Consider the following 20,571-nt stretch of genomic DNA (forward strand, 5'->3'; position numbering starts at 1 on the left):
AAGTCCCCATGCACACAGGGCATTTGCCCTGCTCCCCTAAACTCCTTTCCTCCTGGCAGCAGCGTTTTGGCATTAAAAAAAAAGTCTGAAACGCATTAATGAATGTAAATGCATCTAAACAAATTTAGGCGTGTCAAATGCTTGGGCACTGATTCATTTAATTCATAAATTATTATTCTGGCCATTGAAATGGAACACGGCTGGTGTTAATGCACATTTAAACAAGTTTACATGAGTCAGGCATTTTTTCTGGCAAAACGCTGCTGCTCCTGAACACAGTGGCAGTGGAGTTTTTTTCTGACTCCAAACGCCCTTGCCTCTAAATGCCTATGTGTGCTTGGACACATAGGCTAACATGGTGGGGCGTTTAGAGGCAAAAAACACCAGATGCCTCTAAAAGCAGCATTTTTAGTTTTTCATGATCAGTGTGTCTAAAGGCCTAAAGTGAACAGCTAAGTGCTTCTGTCTTCAAGAGGCAACAAGATTCTGCAGTTACTGTTCAAAGGACCGACCCCTTAGTGCCACACTATTGGTTTGGAAGGCTACCCATCAATAAGGTGGGCCTGTGCAAGATACCCAGAAGCTGGTCACTGTAGGCAGAGAACAGCACCCTGCTTTTCCCAGGTCTTCATTTAGTGAAAAGGGCTATTGGATAATATGTAGATTGAAAAATTACAGGCATGTTTGAATTTGGGAGCAAGATCTGAGTGAACTTGTTCTTTCCGTTTATTGTGCTTTTCTGTAAAGCAGTCATTTATTGTGTTTTTACAGGGAGTGGTCTAGACTCTAGGCAAGTCATTGCTTAATCCACTTCTTGACAGTTAATTATGGGCCCCAGAGCATATTCAGGGACCCTTTATTACAGAGATTCGTGCCAATGAATAATCTATGTTTTCAATGTTTTTCTGAAAAGGTCTTTCTTTCTATACTCTTTTCTAGTAATGTAGAAGTATTTATATTTTCAAAATAATGTACACTACATCTGTTATGTAGATTAAATAAATAAATGTACTTTGCTATTATATGCATACTGGAATGTGTTTTTCTGTTGAACCCTGTTTTCCCTTTGCCCAAATTTCATTTTAGTGTATGGAAATCAGTTCTGAAGTACCAATGGACTAGGAAAACTTTATACATTTTCAAACAATCAAATTATCAGCTAATTAATGTTAATTTCCTTGAAAAAGTTGAAATAATTTACAAGGAATCTCTCACGTGCTTGGGCATACAGAAATTTACTAATCACATAAAATAATATATTTTTGGAGAGTCAATGTCTGCATTCATGTTACAGTGTACTAATAATTTCTGTCTGGGTGAACCCAGGTTGAATGATTATCTGGTTTGCTCTGTAACACTGACCTTCCTGAATTTCAAGTAATCAGTCAAACACATAAGGAAACTCTATCACAAGTCAAAGATTTGCCTGTACAAGACAATAAAACCACATCATAGATCTCTAAGGCAGAAGCGCCAATTTTTGTTCAAGAACACACCCAAGTTTGATAACTTGACAAAAAGAAGCAGCAGCATACTGATGAGGTTATCTTTCTGCTCGCTGTGCTTTCTACTGCTGTCAGCATTTGCACTGTCGGCACATGTGCACTGTGGTAGAGCCCTATGTGTTGGTCCTCTCTCTCTGAGCCTTATGGCTGCTGTAAGTGAGATTACAAGAGGCTGATGTAAAAACACTGTTAGACATTTACACTAGTTGCATTCAACAATGCATTAAATTAGTTAATTACATACCTGCCTTAATTGGCAGTTATGTACTTAGCCTGAAATACAGTTTTAAATATGGCCATATGATTGTCAATAAAGTGAATTATGGACCTTTCAAATTATATATTTGTCATTTGTTTTCTAAATTTGAATTTGTATAGATTAAGTGAGATGTGAAATCTAAATGCCATTGCTTATGCATTTAGGATACTTTCATAATAATCTTAACATGCTAATATCTGCTTTGTTTTTTGTTTTTTTGTTGTTTTTTTTCTTGTGTTGCTGCATGTATATAACAGGCTCCCCTTCCACCCCCTAGGAAAGGAAGTTTTCACAGATCATCTAATAATTACCAGAAGCAGGGTGAGATAGGTGAATACATAATAAGCCCATTGGCTGCTCAGACATTTGCCAATAAGGAAAGTGTCCTGTATTCTTCTAATTCGAGCACAAGTATGAGGCAAATGACTACTAATGCACATATTCTATCTGCTAATCTTAGCACAAAAGCACAACACCTTCGTCAGGAGAGGAAGCAAGATTCAAAGGAACGTAGAGTTTCCACCTTAAAACTAATCTTAAAAGAGTTCTCTTCAAATAGAACTCCATCTAACCACCTACAAAAATCCCACTCATCTTCAGTCCCAGACTATTCACCTAACCTCCTATCCCATAACCCCACCCATGAGAAGCACACAGCATCCCTGTCTGTTGAGATAGCACCCAGAGCGAACACCAAAGCAGAAGAAAGGCCTGGATTTCATGGACGTCCTGCAGCAATGTCTGCTGATGCTGGCAAAGGCTCAACTAGTATTCCTGGACAAAAGAAAGCTACAGCAACATGGTCTACAGAAAGCCATGTGGTATACTGACAGTTTTAAACATATTGCTAACATTGTTTAAGGAATGCAGTGCTGTGATTTAGAACCTTAACTTAACCTAATAGTAGCATTTGCAAAAAAAAAGAAAATTAGCATTAGTGTGATTGCATAGCATGTGGCAGCATGTGGAATACAAGGGTCAGTGTATCAATGTGAAGACCTCAGTTGACCATAAATTAATGAACATTTAGGCTTGGCCTTCTGCAATTCTTCCTTATAAATGCCATATTTATTTTAAGCATCCGGCTGTAGCACCTGAACAGCACATAAACTATAAGGCAATACATACATTGATTCAAAGACCCTGTATAGTTGAAAACATAGAACTCTTTATTCTAACATTGTGGAATTTGTGGATCAGCATAGTAAACACACATAATGAATTTTGTTCAGAAATGTAAACTAACTTGTGTCGACTTTCCTGGGCCACGTATTTTGATTCCTGTTGTGTTTAGTATTTGAGGCTACTCAGCCTGCAACAACTCTACTTTTTTCTTTTGACACAGTGAAAGAGATAACTCTTTATTACAACTGATGTGATGGATGTTACCTGTTGAGCAGGGGCCTAAATGGAGAAGACCTCTTAAGTACCACACATGGGGAGCTCTCATGAGAGCAGACTCCACTAACACTGGAGGGAGCCGTCTGATAAAGGATGACACATTGATTGTGGGTGTGCGTGTGGGTGTGTGTGTGGAAATATGACTACAATTCTTATAGATTATTAAATTGACCTGACCAAGCAGAATGAATATTTTTTAATTGTCTTTTCACTTTTGACCAAAAAAAAAGAAAAGAACAGAAACTCAATTCACTACGCTTTACACATAGGGATCCTTATTTTCAGTCATATGACTGCAATTATCAAATCTTATTTAACTACAACAACAAAAAACAACTTACTTTTTAAAATAGGGATCCTTATCTCGGTGTTTTAGCTTTGTTATTTTGGTATAATATGTGCAGTATAAACCAGCTTTTCATTCCCTACAAAAAAAGAAAAAGAAACTTCCTGACTCTGAGGGAAGGTAGATAATATGAAGTAGATTTGAAAGTATCATTCTTTGTTCTACTCTCTACAATTCCCTTTAACTTGGGGGTAACTTCACCCAAAACATTTGCTTTGATTTGGGATGAAGTGGTGGAATGTTAGAACCCCCTCAGTTCTTTTTTTTTAGTGCTAAGGCCTCAAGTTGATTGTCCCTCAGTTACTGTCCTATTGCAATCTGAACAAAAAAATTGAGGAAACCTTGAATAGAAACAGCAAATAATGCATTGATTAGTTTTGAAGAGTATTTCTACCTGAGCTTATCAATGTTTTTGTGTATTTTATGAATATTTTGTTGCTGTAGTGTGTGTATTTTAGGTGAGCTTTTTTTGTTCATTATGCAAGGTCAGGAAGAAGCATTTGGAGTATAGATTTTATTCTAGTGGGCTTTATTCTTGGCCAGCGGCGGACTGACAACTCATGGGGCCCCCGGGCAATAGGGGATCATGAGGCCCCTGTGTCCTTGCCCACACTCAAATAACCTATAAAAAAGGTACCAGGGGCATTTCATGGGGCCCCCTACTGACCCCAGGCCCTCGGGCAGTCCCCGAGTGCTCGAATGGTCAGTCCGCCCCTGTTCTTGGCCCATTCTGACATTTTTTGATTACATGTAAAAAATCAGTATTTTTTTTTTTGAAAATTACTTAGAATCCACAAACATTATATATTTTCTTAAGCAGAGGCCCTGGAGAATAAAATAGTGGATTTTGCAATTTGTTTATGGTACACGGCATTTGCACAGCAGTTTTTCAAATGCATTTTTTTTCTGAAACAATACACTTTATTAAATTGTAATGCACAATAACACAATATAATATCAGATTGTTTGGTAAAATGAAAAAGATGATGTTATGCTGAGTAAACAGATGCCTAATATGTCACGCTTTAAAACTGCACACATGCTCATGGAATGGCACCAACTTTGGTTCTTAGAAATCTCCATAGGCAACTCTTTAAAAGCCTTTTACAGGTTACCAGTTTAGAATTACACAGGACATATGGGGCTAGAATTGTTGCTCTCACTCTGACATTCGTGGTAATACCACACATGAGTGGTGCATTTGCCGTTTACATATGCGTGCATGCCCGATGCATGCTTTCACCAAGCGCAGTGGGACAGAGACGCTTTAATAAAAAGTTATTTATTTTATTTTAATTTTTACACTGTTTCTTTAAATTTCTTATCACTTTTATTGCTATCACAAGAAATGTAAACATCTCTTGTAATAGCAATAAGCAGTGACAGGTCTTCTTTATGGAGAGATCTGGGGTTTATTAGATCTCTCCTCATCACTTCTGGTTTCTTATATCATAGAGATGATCAGGGAAGATCCACTCTCCAATCACCTATATGGTAAACTGACGGAACCGCTTTCTTCAATCCTGGGCTCCCCGGTGGGCCGGGAGAGTCCAAAGAGGAGTCAGAGGGCAGCGGGAGGTGGGGGACCCTCTTCCATTGCCTGTAAAAGCAGTCCAGCAAATTAGCCACTAGGATCTCTTTTCTTGAAAAAGAATTGACTGAAGAAAAAAAAAAACAATATGGAGATGTTGCCTGTAACTGCATGCATCATCCTGGTATAACCACATACAGTAGACCTGGTGATGTACGTATGTTGCCCAGTCTTAAAGTGGTTAAAATGAAGAATATAGATTAAAACATGCTATGAGCTGTAATGCATAGAAGATGCCTTGAATGAGGAAAGAACAAGCAGAGGGCGCACAGGCCTAGTGCATTACCATAAAACATGTTTAATAAGAAATAAAGTAGGTGTTTCGCGTTTCGAGGACTTGCCTCTTCCTCAGTGGCTCTGAGGAAGAGGCAAGTCCTCGAAATGCAACGTGTCAGCCTATTGGATGTCTACACTCCCTATTGCGGACTGTTACTCAGTGCGGTGTTGACCCAGCTGTTCTTTTATGATGTGCCTTGACTTTATTGTCATTTGTGAGTATAACACCTACTTTATTTATTATTAAACATTTTTTATGGTAATGCACTAGGCCTGTGCGCCCTCTGTTTGTTCTTTCCTCATTCAGTATATTTGGATTCCCCTGGTCTATTGAGGGCAGCAAGGTGTGCATGTTCCAGAACATTCTTAATGTGGTTGTAGCCTTCATCGAGTCCATCTTTGATGGAAGATGCCTTACCTGACCTCCTTAAAGTGCCAATTGCCTGGCTGTTATGCTAACCTCATTTTCTGAATGTTTCCTGAATCACTGACCTGGAACAAGTATGCAGATCAGGAAAGTCAGAACATATCTACTTATTTGTTGAGAGTCAATGACTCTTGAAGTCAGAGGGCCAGTCCGACAGCCAGGCAGAGCTAGCATTTGTGAAATGAGAAGTCATTAGTGGCAACCTTTAAGTTTCTATCTGAGAAGGTTTCCTTTCATATAACCAGAAAATATCTTGAATTATTGCTAGTGATTACAGAGTCACTTCTGTTTGGCAGGTTATACTGTACACATTTTAGAATGCAGCTGTGAGCTCAGAACATTTGATCTGGGGACCTCGGTAACATTCTCAATTAAGTAGCAATCATCACATCATCATTCACAGGGGCCTCTACAATTCCCCAAGCTTTGTATTCTTCTATTAATCCATTTAGCCTATAACCAGGCAATTTTCTCTAATGGCAACATGAGTGTGAACTCATCACAGGTTCATTAGATTTTTATCAGTTTTCTGTTAATATTGTAAAGTGTGTGTTTGTTCTAATTTTTTATGGAATGAACAACCTAAAGAGTGTTTCAGATCCATTCTTATTAAAAAAAAAGGGGGGGGCACAATTCATAAGCTAGTTGGACAGATCTAGTCACATGCATTGATGTGCAAAGATTTTCAGCTAAACCCAAAGCCCAAATCCAGATTAAATAATCTTTTTTACTTTTTTAGATGGGGTAGGGAAGAGAAGGGATTTCACTGTGTTGGGCATGTTGAGTAAGTTCTTTCAGAATTAACCAACAATGTTTTCTGGGAATGTATACAACAATTTGTCAGCACCCTACCAACTGAATGTGTCAAGTATCTGAGTGGGGTATAATTGTAAATCCCTCAAAACCACTGAACATATGATGAATAATCCTTTGGCAGGTTCCCTGACGGCATATACTGTACCTAATGTGCCTTGAAAATGTGTCTAGTTGTTATTGCTTTCTGCATCTCTGATGAGCAAATTTTCCCTAATTTTTTGTCTCAGAGACAAGAAGACAGAGGAACATTGGGGAGTTGAGGACTGTCTTTCTGCACTTGCTTTGTATTTGAAATGCCGGACAGCAGATTTCTATTTACTTTACAATCTGGCCACAGATGGTCAGCTTTCTATCTTATGAAGAATAACAGATGGGGGACTCACCTATCATAGTACGATTGCCTTAGGATAGCTGACACATCAGAATATTTTAGTCAATATAGACGATGTGAGAAGGGAAACGGATTTACACCAACTTTTGTCTCTCATTTGTGCTTATTATCCCAAATGGAGATGCTTGTAAATATCAGAGCATTCTAACTAAGAAGAAACTCATTTCTTATTTCCACTGTAGAACTTTAGAAACATTAAACTTTACAAACGACAAACAATATAACGTTCAGCACCATGTTTGACATCTTGTGAGAAATGGTTATGTTTAAACACAACATACATTATAATTCCATATTTTTCAAGGGCCTTCAGTAGTCAATGCAAGACATACTTCTCAAGTATCTTGGATATACTTGTAAACTATATTTAATGTTTTCTTACATGCTACCAAATACTGTTTAATTTTGCTTCACAACTGGAATGCAAATATTGTCATACATATTTTGTTGCTCAGGGTAAGCAAATATCTTTTAGTACCATGTGCTGTTTATGTGTGTTATACCAGTGTATATCCCCCAAAATACATCAATAATGGCAATTTGCTGCTCTGTTGTTAGAATGCTATGACAACGTGTCTTAGAGTTTTTAAATATTATTCATTTCCATTCATTAAGATGCTTGTCATTGCTCATCATGATTGCTCTTGAATCCAGCCAATCAGCCAGTTTGGTCTGAACACGAACTACCTGAAATTGTTAGGTGATTGATACAGCATGACATCAGATTGTCAGGCTGTTAAAAAGCTAGCGTCAGATGAATGAGGAGGATTATATTGACCATCACCAAGGCACTTCTGGACCAGTGCCTAGGCAGCACTGCAAGAGAGGCAGTATCAGAGTGCAACATTTGTGTTTGCTTTTTGGTTGTAGAATGTACAGTGCAGCCGTAGCCCTGAATGTGAAGAAAGCAGTTTGATTAACAAGTAAAGTACAGTCTGCACAAAATGCTTTCTTCATTCTCCATCTATGTTCCCATATCTGGAATACATTGAGCTCCTGTTGCCTGCACTGCCAAGCACCCTTAGCTTCCTCCTCTGCATTGTACCAAAATGTACCAGTCTACATTGCATTACATTTTACTTTTAGTTGCACAAATGCTTAGAACCTTGTGCTTATAGTTACTAATAAAGTATGATACACATTTGCTAATTTTATGTACATTTTCGTTTTGTTTTTTTTTAACGTTCCAAATATTTTTATTTTCAATAGTGAGAGATAAGAATACAAGTACAAAGTTGTACATAAAAATAGTAAAATATTCAAACAAATCCCAAGGGTTACAATATATGGTGTATAACAAGCACAGAGTAACATATAGGCATACCAGCATACAGTACATATAAAGAGGTAGGTACATGAAAGTCAAAATCATCCTGTGTTATAAAGTAGCAATATAAAATCCATGGATAGTCAGACATTGTTTGGATAAAAGACCTGTAAGAGGTCAGATAAACAAAAAACAGGCCCATTCACGAGTGTTTGCGATCTGCCCTCAATCCCAAAACGCTCTTCACAAATGACAAATCACACCATGCCTGTCCGGGTGCCATTCATTCTCAATGGCACTAAAATGCGGTGTGGTTCTGCCATGATTGTCATGTTTGCCGTGCGAAAGCTTGTGCTCAAAAAGGAGAAGGAGCTTCTTTTGCGTGACAAGGTTCGTGCAATGCGATTTACTGCAATTGCAGCATGTTTTATTGCGCAGCAATCGCAGCAGAACCACACCTTGTTTTGGTGCCATTGAATGGCACTCGAATGGGTGTGTAGCAATTTGCCATTTGTACAGAGCATTTTGGCATCGAAGGCAGAATTGCAGCGATTCTGCTCGAAATTGCAAATGCTCAAGTGTGAATGGGGCCAAAGGGAAAATGAAAAAAAAGAAGAAAAAGAGAAAATTAGTACAAAATTGCACAAGGTTCTGAGCGTAGGTAGATGCTTTTGTCCAGGGTGGATGCTTAATAAACCTCTATGGTATTTAAAATATTTTTAGATATAGTCTGTAGCCCCTCTTGATACAGATGTGAATGATTCAAGGGCTTCCAGACACTTGTCCTAAAGCTGATGACCATTAGCAATAGTATGGTTTTCAACATTGGTCAGGTTGTGTGAAATCCATACACCTATGTATGTTATACACCCTTTTTAAAGCTATGACAAGCTACCCACGCTCTGTATCATTGTGTTGTGCTGTGTGTGTTTTCCAAATCTAAAACAATGGTACATCTTAATTTAATGTCCGTTTTGTAAAATGTGGATCTGCCAATGCAACTTACCTATATTTACAGCATCATTTGCACAGCATCCTTCTTCCTGGAGTTAGCTGGGGTTCCACAATTCCCAATGAAGGGGTTCAGGAAGATCTTATTACACATTAGAAGGTTTCAGTAGAATAAGTAATCTGGGATGTGTTAATATTTTTTAAAAATCTAATAAGATTATACATCTCACTATACTTCAGAGACTATCATTTTTTTTTCTTGTTTAAAATTCATCTAACAAGCTACTAAATAAGAGATGACGAGCTTCCCTATGAACTGATAAACTGCTGAGCTTGAAACATACTGCTCAGAAGTGATTCTCATAACAGTACGCTACAGCAATAAGCACTGTAACAGCTGTGAGAACAGCAAGAAATTGCAGTACACTGACCTAGCCTGCCGTTCTACTTAATTGCTTGCAGTCTGTAGGGATATTATCAGTTGTCAAGAAAGACATTGTTTCCAGTTCTGTTAAATGTATTTCAGATAACAGCTGAATATGTAGTTTGACACAAGGATCAAACTGATCTCTAACAATATCTGGAGATCCCTGGAGAGTCTTAAAACAATCTACTCTTTAACATGGTTTCCCAGTGTTATAGGCTTAATGGGGGGGTTGTATGGCCACTTTCTATAAATCTATCTTTGCCATTCATAAAAACTTTAGAACAACTATTTTCAGTATCAATTGTGGCAAATTTACTTGAAGCCGAGATATAGTTAATTTTTCAAGGAAACTACAGAATATTTTAAGTATATACTTTAAAGTCGTTCCAAAGGCTAAAGTTCTTAAGGCATTCTCTGCACTAAGGTAAAAAAAAATATTTTGTTATTAGGATCCCTCCCCAGTCCAACCCCCGATTATACCTACCTGAGCTTGATTTCGATCCAGCACCGTGCATGAGAGTTGCGGCTCTCTCTACCCTCTCTCCTCACAAGACTGAGAGGCAGCAGCAGCCATTGACCCCTGCTGCTGTCAATCAAATCCTGTGACGAAGGAGCGGGGAAGTGGGTCCAAGCTGTGCTGTCTGTGTCTATGGACACAGGCAACATGGCTCAAGATCAAGCCCACACAAATGCCGAAGAGGAGAAGGCAGGAGCACCAGAGAAGAGGAGGATTGGGCCTGCTCTGTGTAAAACCATTGCACAGAGCAGTTAAAGTATGACATGTTTATTATACCCCCAAAAATTAAGCTTTAGAATAACTTTTAGTTATTACTCTTTTTAATTCACAGTACTTTTTGGTGTGGCTTTCATGTTTTAGCTTTTCCATATTTCTGTTGATTAATACAACAACTGTTGAGAAATTATATCAAGCATGTATAGAGTGTGTTTTTCAGTCGGTTATCTACCTCATGGACTTGCATAATGAGGAAGAAAAGTAAAGTATAGCCTTTATGTAGCACAGCAAAGCAGGAAAAAAAGGACTGCATGTACTAGAATATAATATACTGTGTGATTCTGTCTTTTGTGTGTTTTTGTTTTGTAACACACTAACCCACAAATGCAATCTATGTAGTGATTATGTTGGGTGAAGGTGACTGCATTTGTGTACTGAAATGATCTTAGATGATGTCTTCTTGATAAAGTTTAATGCTTTCTGTGCTGCTGTGTGTTGTCATATATTGTAACTGATTTAATATTAAGTATACTGCTTTTATAATGTGTTTTTTTTTCATAGACTCCAGTCACAGTTAATGGGAACTCAGGCAGCCCATCCAGTCACTTTCAGAGGCCATTTTCTCCAACATATCCCTCTCCGCCATCTCTAAACTCCAACAGCATTGCCATGCAGCAGGGCAGAACATTGGGTAGGTTAAATTGAAATGTTTCATTATTAATTTGTATTTGCCCATTGGGCTTAATTTTTAAGCTGTGCAAAGTAAATGTGGTTGAGTAAAACAAGCACTTTTCTTCTTTGTATGATCCTCGTAATACTTCTAAGCTAAGAAAAACAGCCTTTGGGATACAGAGTAAAAATAAATAATTAATATCAATAAACTGTTTCAATCATCATACAAATATAAATTTGAAATCAAATCTTTATTATTTATTGGCAACCACATGGTGTGGGTGGATTTTTGCCAGTCACAGGCTCTGTCATGCCCCTCCAGCATGTGTCTTAATAATAACAGGGGCTGTCATTTACCACTGTGTATATGCCCACATGTGGGAAACTTGCTGAAAACTGAGCATATGCACTAGCTCAGCGTTTTTCAACCACTGTGCCGCGGCACACTAGTGTGCCGTGAGATATTGTCTGGTGTGCCGTGGGAAAAATTGCAATTTCATCCGTAACATGTGGCCTCGGCTCACAAATAGACCAATCATTAGAACAGCAATGGGCAAACTACGGCTCGCGGGCCGTATACGGCCTGGCGGACCTTTTAATCCGGCCCGCGGAGCGTGATACTGTCAGGATGATCTGTCCCCCTCGACGTATCTGCGCATGTGCCGGAGATCGCCAATCGGCTGCTAATGCCTGAAACTGGCACATGCGCAGATACGTCGAGGGGGACAGATCCTCATAGGAGACAGATTTTCATGCTTTCACACCGGAACGGCGAGAGGAACGCGCGGAGCAAAGGTAAGTGAATTGACACAGGGGGGGCTTGGGGACTTAATATGGGGGATGAATTAATATGGGGGATGAATTACTATGGGGGATGAATTACTATATGGGGGATGAATTACTATGGGGGATGAATTACTATGGGGGATGAATTACTATATGGGGGATGAATTACTATGGGGGATGAATTACTATATGGGGGATTAATTACTATGGGGGATGAATTACTATATGGGGGATGAATTACTATGGGGGATGAATTACTATGGGGGATGAATTACTATATGGGGGATGAATTACTATGGGGGATGAATTACTATATGGGGGATGAATTACTATGGGGGATGAATTACTATATGGGGGATGAATTACTATGGGGGATGAATTACTATGGGGGATGAATTACTATGGGGGATGAATTACTATATGGGGGATTAATTACTATGGGGGATGAATTACTATGGGGGATGAATTACTATATGGGGGATGAATTACTATGGGGGATGAATTACTATATGGGGGATTAATTACTATGCTTACTATGGGGGAATATTACTATACTTACTATGGATGACACATACACATCATTCATCTACTCTTGGTCCGGCCCCCGGGTCCAATTATAAAATACTTTATTATTTCATAATAAAGTAATTATAAAATAATTTCTTTGTGTTTGATTCCTATTCAAGAGAATTACTTTATATATATAGTCAATATAGGCACAGAGGTAAATTTTTTTAACATTTTCTAATGGTGGTGTGCCTCGTGATTTTTTTCATGAAAAAAGTGTGCCTTTGCACAAAAAAGGTTGAAAAACACTGCACTAGCTGCCAAAACTGCTCTGCAAAATCCCCAGCTGCATTGGGGACATGGACAGAAGGGGGAGATAGAGAACAGCAGAATCAACTAGGTTTTTTGCAGAATACAGAAAGCAAATCCCACAGTGAATGAGTATGAACAGCATGCAATACTGCATTTATTGATAGTTTGCAATGGTGAGAGTTTACTGACACTTTGCAGTTAAAGTTTTGCATTTAAATATATGATATATTTGAATTAAACTCTACAATGTGACATTTTTGTTTCTTCTTCCCTTAAGTAAATATATTGTTTTTTTCTGCTTACTTTGGGTTTTTAACTACACCATTAGCCAGAAGAATAAACCAAATGTATAAAACTACAGTTTAGTAGTACTTAATCATTTTAGGCATTGTTCAGCTCAGTACTAACTGATTGACAAATATGTAAATGAGAATACTGTTGGCATCCAGAACATGTTTACACCTGGCAGCTATGTAGATCATATATAGTCTACTGTCCAAGTTTTGAGCTTTCATTGTCTGTAATAAGGAGCAACAGCTGCAGTTATGAATTGAAAAATGAGGTGGTTGAGTGTAGAGAGGTGCACTTACTACATTGTGAATGTGTCCTCTGGGCTGTGTGAGGAATGTGGCTAATTTCAATGTAACCAGAAGAAGAGTCTAGGAAACAAAGGAGACCTCTGATATTCTGCCAGAATCAGACAATTGCCTACTGCTCCTGTGGTTTGAGACACTTATTGTTCTTGACACTGCTTTTCAATGGCCTCTGGGGCCCACCCTAATTTGTATAACCTTTTATATTCCTGAGCTGAAAAATGAAATGTTCCATTGTAATGTAGGAGGATGTTGTGTGACTGCTCAGTGTAATGAATGATGGGAAATCTCTATTCTCTTCTTTTAATGTTTGGCAGTGACAAAACATTTTGCCATGGGTCTCTTGGAGGGAAAACACTGTTCTAGTATTTGGAAAGAATATTTTGCTGTAAAAAGTCCTGTAGTGTAGAAATAGGTATCATATCTTATTTCACCAACTATCACAAGCTTTTAAACCATGTTCAGCTGATTTATTATATTCAGTTAGCATCTGATGAAAGTGATTAATATAGACTATATTTCCAAAAGTATTGGGACACTCCTTCAAATCATTGGATTCAGGTGTTCTAATCACCTCCATGGCCACAGGTGATAAAATCAAGCACCTAGGCATACAGACTGCTCCTACAAACATTTGTGAAAGAATGGGTCGCTCTCAGGAGCTCAGTGAATTCAAGCGTGGTACCGTGATAGGTTGCCACCTGTGCAATAATTTAATCTGTGAAATTTCCTTGTTACTAAATATTCCACAGTCAACTGTTAGTGGTATTATAACCAAGTGGAAGCAACTGGGAGCAACAGCAACTTGGCCACAAAGTGTAAAGCTTTGTAAAACGACAGAGTGTGGTCAGTGCATGCTGAAGTGCACATTGCGCAGAAGTGGACAACTGTCTGCAGAATCAATATTAGCTATTGATTCTGCAGACAGTTGGCCACTTCTGCGCACTGTGCACTTCAGCATGCAAAACTTCACGTGGCCTTCAGATTAGCACAACAGTGTGTAGAGAGTTTCATGGAATGGGTTTCCATGGCCAAGCAGCTGCATCCAAGCCTTACATCACTAAGTAAATGCAAAGTGTCAGCTGCAGTGGTGTAAAGCACACCGCCACTGGAATCTAGAGCAGTGGAGATGTGTTTTCTGGAGTGACGAATAATGCTTCTCTGTCTGGCAATCAGATGGACGTATCTGGATTTGGTGGTTGCAAGGCGAACAGTACTTGCCTTACTGCATTGTGCCAAGTGTAAAGTTTGGTGGAGAGGGAATTATGGTGTGGGGTTGGGTTTCGCCCCTTATTTCCAGTGAAGAGAACTCTTAAGGCATTAGCATACCAAGACATTTTGGACAATTTAATGCTCCCAACTCTGTAGGAACCATTTGGAGATGGCCCCTTCCTGTTCCAACATGACTGCACACCAGTGCACAAAGCAAGATCCATAAAGACATGGATAATTGAGTTTGGGGTGGAGGAACTTGATTGGCCTAAACAGAGTGCTGACTTCAACCTGAAAGAACACCTTTGGGATGAATTAGAGCGGAGATTGCAAGCCAGGCCTTCTCTATTGATATCAGTGCCTGACCTCACAAATGCGCTTCTGGAAGAATTGTCAAACATTCCCATAGACACTCCTAAACCTTGTGGACAGCCTTCCCAGAACAGTTGAAGCTGTTATAGCTGCAAAGGGTTGGCCAACTCAATATTGAACCCTACAGACTAAGACTGGGATGCCATTAAAGTTAATGTACGTGTAAAGGCAGGCATCCTAATACTTTTGGCAATATAGTGTATGTGTAAGTCAAAAAAACTCTAGGCAAATATACCACCATTTTAATCAGTATTTGGAAACTAGGGAAAATCCAGTTCCATTGACTTTTGTATGTTTTGCTTACATGTTTATCATGATAGCATTTTATTATTCTCTGAGACCACAAGACCACTAATTCCACCCAACTACTGCATCCGTTACAAAAAAGGTGTTATGCTTGAAAGCAGTTATTCCACAATTGGGTTATGGAAACCCTAAATACATTCCTGACTACTCTTTAAGTGCACCAGTAACCACAAGTGAAAAACAAAAATAACCAGATAAGTGCAGACTAGATCACAGGATGTACCAATCTATCAGTCTTCTCTTTAAATCCAGTGCTTTAAGGTATCCTAGGAGCCCCTAACCCAGGTGCATGTAAGATTTTAGCATTTTGAATGTGGCACTGTCAAGTGAAGGACGCACTAAATGTGTTTAAATAGTATACAGGTGTAATTGCTGTCTAGGCAAAGAACTCCCTTCATTTCCTGTACTGGTGTCCAAAATATAGAAAGTAAGGGGAATCTCCATAGAAGGACAAGACAGAAAGTGAAAATCCTCTCCTGCTGGGCATAGTTTCAACAGTACTGTTCAAAGGTTTTAGGCAGGTGTGAAAAAATGCTGTCAATTAACAATGCTTTCAGAAATAGAAGTGTTAACAATTTATCTTTATCAATTAACAAAATGAGTAAAAAAAAAAAGTAAATTAACAGAAGAGAAATGCAAATCAAATCAATATTTGGTGTGACCACCCTTTGCCTTTAGAAGAGCATCAGTTCTCCATTAAGTTCCTGGGCCGAACACTGCATCTACAGTCCTCATTGTGTGATGGTGTCCTCAATGCTGAGAAATACAGGAAGATGCTTATTTATCATGTCATACCATCAGGGAGGCATGTGATTGGCCCCAAATTTATTCTGCAGCAGAACAACGACCCCAAACATACAGCCAATGTCACTAAGAACAATCTTTGGCGTAAAGAAGAACAAGGAGTCCTGGAAGCGATGACATGGCCCCCACAGAGCCCCGATCTTAACATCATTGATCTGTTTGGGATTCCATGAAAAGACAGAAGGTTTGAGACCGCCTACATCCACAGAAGATCTGTGGTTAGTTCTCTAAGATGTTTGGAACAACCAACCTGTCGAGTTCCTTCAAGAACTGTGTGCAAGTATACCTAGAAGAATTGATGCTGTTTTGAAGGCAAACGGTGGTTACACCAAATATTGATTAGATTTGAATTTAACTTCCGTTCCTTTACCTTTTTTTACTCATTTTGTTAATTGATAAATATAAACTGTTAACACTTCTATTTCTGAAAGCTTTCTAAGTTTACACCATTTTTTCACACCTTCCTAAAACGATATCCAAAACTAAAAATGATCTGTTTTTCTTGTTTCACTTTAAAGATGATAGACCACAACTGTATGTTTCAGCATGAACTAGTATAAATATTACCATAAAGTAAATATACATTGAAGGAAATAAGTATTTGAATAAGTATTTGATCCCCTGTTGATTTTGAATGTTTGCCCACTCACAAAGAAATGATCAGTCTAAAAATCGATTGGTAGGTGTATTGTAACACTGAGAGACAGAATAGCAACAAAAAATTCAAAAGAAATGCATGTCTAACAAATTATGCACTGATTTGCATGTTCATGAGAGAAATAAGTATTTGATCCCCTTCACAAAACATGACTTAGTACTTGGTGGCAAATGCCTTGTTAGCAATCACAGAAGTCAGACGTTTCCTGTAGTTGGCCACCAGGTTTGCACACATCTCCGGAGGGATTTTGGACCACTCCTCTTAGCAGATCCTCTCCAAGTCATTAAGGTTTGGTGGCTGACGTTTGGCAACTCGAACTTTCAGCTCCCTCCACAGATTTTCAATCGGATTAAGGTCTGGAGACTGGCTAAGCCACTCCAGGACCTTAATGTGCTTTTTCTCGAGCCACTCCTTTGTTGCCTTGGCCGTGTGTTTTGGGTCATTGTCATGCTGGAACACCCATCCATGACCCATTTTCAATGCCCTTGCTGAGGGAAGAAGGTTCTCACCCAAGATTTGACGGTACATTGCCCCATCCATCGTCCCTTTGATGTGGTGCAGTTGTCCTGTCCCCTTAGCAGAAATACACCCCCAAAGCAGAATGTTTCCACCACCATGTTTGACATTTGGGATGGCGTTATTGGGGTCATAGGCAGCATTCCTCGTCCTCCAAACACGGCGAGTTGAGTTGATGCCAAAGAGCTCGATTTTGGTCTCATCTGACCATAATTTCAACCAGTCCTCCCCTGCATCATTCAGATGTTCAGTGGCAAACTTCAGACGGGCCTGGACATATCCTTTCATGAGCAGAGGGACCTTGCGGGCACTGCAGGATTTCAATCCTTGTCGGTGTAGTGTGTTACCAATTGTTTTCTTGGTGACTGTGGTCTGAGCTGCCTGGAGATCATTGACAAGACCCTCATGTGTAGTTCTGGGATGATTCCTCACTGTTCTCATGATCGTTGGCACTCCACGAGGTGAGATCTTGCACGGTGCACCAGACCTAGGGAGACTGACAGTTGTTTTGTGTTTCTTCCATTTGCGAATGATTGCACCAACTGTTGTAACTTTCTCACCAAGCTCCTTGGCGATAGTTTGGTAGCCCAGTCCAGCCTTGTGTAAGTCTACAATCTTGTCCCTGACATCCTTGGACAGCTCTTTGGTCTTTGCCATGGTGGAGAGTTTGGAATCTGATTGTTTGATTGCTCCTGTGGACAGGTGTCTTTTATACAGGTAACAAAATGAAATTAGCAGCACTCCCTTTAAGAGACTGCTTTTAATCTCAGCTTGTTACCTGCATGAAAGACACCTGGTAGCCATAAATCCTGCTGAATGATAGGGGATCAAATACTTATTTCTCTCATGAACATGCAAATCAGTGCATAATTTGTTAGACATGAATTTCTTTTGATTTTTTTGTTGCTATTCTGTCTCTGTCTCTCAGTGTTACAATACACCTACCATTCGATTTTTAGACTGATCATTTCTTTGTGAGTGGGCAAACATTCAAAATCAGCAGGGGATCAAATACTTATTTCCTTCACTGTAGCAGTTTGTGTCTATTTACATTTCACCCTTCTTAAAACATAGCAAAAAACCTTTTCAAGTCACGTTTCTTCTGTTTCTGTAGATTCTGCAGACTCCTACTCCCAGCAGTATCAGTCAGAAGTTAGCCGAAGCAGCAGCACTATACCAATCTGCAGGATCTCTGAGGAGGAGAAGAAAGTCACACTCATTAAAGCTCCACACTATGCTGGGATTGGACCAGTTGATGAGTCAGGAATACCAACAGCAATTCGAACGGTAGGAAGAATGTAACCATCTTTACACTGCTGCTTGTTGTGCAAAATATCCTTCATAGATACAAATGGCCATTATATGACATGTCATTTTTAAAAACATGAATATTTTTTGTTTTCGTATTTAGGAGTAGCCTTATACTGAAGGATTTATACTCCATATACGGCAAGCTTTATACTCCCTATACTGGCATTGTATTTGAGACCAAAAATATGTTTTCAGGGAGATGGTACATCTCAGCAGCTGAAAAAGTTCTTTGCATTGATTTGGCCTTATTAAAGTTATGTACACAACCCTATTTTCTATGAGCATCTGACACATTTTTTATGACATAAAGTAACCTATCCGATATTAGATCTAGCACACTGGTACAATGGCTCTTTGGGGCTTCACATCTGTTTGTACACTATGTGTCTCTCACTGGAACAAATAGGACACAATAGTGCTGGAACACAATTTTTATTTCCCTGCTATAAAGCAGCCCTGTTGAAATAGGGTTTATTTCGTGAAACACTCTTTATTTCACTCTGGTAGTACAGGTATATTCCTCAACTGTTTAGTAAATGGATTCTTCATATAATAGGAAATGGCAGCCTACAGTGTATTTTATGATCACTGCTTGATATATTGTTTGAAATGTAAAGGGGTTTTCTGTTTTTGTCTATAGATTTTGCCAATACCCTCTACCAGCTAACCTTTTGATACTTGAAAAGTTACATTTTTAAATTTTACAGAATGCAGCTTATGTTGTTATATCATCATTACAGCTCAAGTGCTTATTCCTGCATGTGATTTATGAACCACTTACAGCGATTTATATTCTACCCTTTATTTTACTTTGTATACCTTGAGACAGACACTTTAGCTGTCAGGGCTTAAACCTCACTTAACGTTTTTTGGATGTTCAGGGGTGTCACACACTTGAAACATAGGGAACATTGTTTGAGGTCAGGGAGTTGGCTGGTCAAGAAGATTCAGATGACCTCTGACACTCTACATCAGGGGTCTCCAAACTATGGCCCTCCAGGTGTTGAGGAACTGCAAGTCCCATGAGGCCTTGAAAGACTCTGACAAGCACAGGCAAGACTCCCAGAGGCAGAGGCATGATGGGACTTGTAGTACTTCAACAGCTGGAGGGCCATAGTTTGCAGACCCCTGCTGTACATCGTTAATATCAGTTCCCAAATTTCATGTGATAATACCAGATAATGCATTTTGGACAATAGCTAGTATTGACAATAAAACTATCACAATATATATCTTACATACCTCATCCTCTCTTGTATATAAATTATGCAAAACTGCAAATAAACTATCAGGTATGTCAAAACCATTAAAAAGCATACTGTAGTATACATTCTATATAGAAAATATTCAAAATATATCAAAAGTATGATTTCTACTAGGGATGCATCAATACCAAGTACTCGTCGTAGGTAGAGAGGTGGTTTGGGAGGTGGGGAGGGAGTTAGGGAGTTGGAGTGTTACATTGGGGTGGTAGAGGATTAAGAATTAATGACACCCATGCGTGTCTGTAAAAGGCAGCACATTTGTGTGCAATATGGGAAAACACGTGATTTTGCATGTTACCGCAATGCATTTGGTGTGAACACGCTCTAAAATGTACTCTGTGAGGCAGAGTTCAGTTGTCTGTAGGTTGTAGCTCCCCCTCCCCTAAATCCCCTCTCTTAGCACAAATCCCCCCTCCTAGCACAACCCCCCACTCAACCCCACCCAAATCACCCTCCCAGCACAAACCCCCTAAATCCCCCCCTCCTACAAATTCTGTCTCTACAGTAGTGACAGCAGCAGGGTGGGGAGAGAGCCAGAAGGAGGTATGGGTTGTGCTTTCCCCACCAGATACTCTGAGAGATCCTCGATCCTCGGGTAGCTCCTGTGCTATGTGAGGCAGAGAGCACTGTAAAGTCCTGTGTACAGTAGATGCAGAGAGCTCAGCCCGCACCTCTCCCGCTCTCTGCTCCTCGCTGTACTCTTACCGGCAAAGCAGAAAGCTGAGCTGGCTGTCCAACTGTATCCTACCAAAGGACAACTTGCCGGCAAGAGGAGAGAGAGGTGCTGGCTGAGCTCTCATCACCTTCTGTACACAGGACTTTACATTGCTCTCTGCCTCACATAGCACAGGGGCTAACAGAGGATCG

At 39.4% G+C, this 20,571-nt stretch overlaps 1 protein-coding gene across 8 annotated transcripts in view; it reads left to right on the forward strand.

The window, feature by feature from the left end:
* The window catches only part of SORBS2 (sorbin and SH3 domain containing 2), a 382,944-nt gene that overhangs the window by 248,060 nt on the left and 114,313 nt on the right, over nucleotides 1-20,571 (forward strand). For 7 of the 8 annotated variants that reach the window (XM_089669587.1, XM_089669588.1, XM_089669590.1 and 4 more), the window contains exons 8-10: nucleotides 2,022-2,585; nucleotides 10,952-11,081; nucleotides 18,243-18,415. In XM_089669587.1, coding sequence (XP_089525713.1) covers nucleotides 2,022-2,585; nucleotides 10,952-11,081; nucleotides 18,243-18,415 — 867 coding nt within the window. The remainder of the gene's footprint in view (nucleotides 1-2,021; nucleotides 2,586-10,951; nucleotides 11,082-18,242; nucleotides 18,416-20,571) is intronic. The other variant, XM_089669595.1, reaches the window with a different exon arrangement.

Source organism: Staurois parvus, unplaced genomic scaffold (assembly GCF_062004578.1).
Source record: "Staurois parvus isolate SC_StPar_1 unplaced genomic scaffold, SC_StPar_1.0 ptg000080l, whole genome shotgun sequence".
Lineage (NCBI taxonomy): Eukaryota > Metazoa > Chordata > Amphibia > Anura > Ranidae > Staurois > Staurois parvus.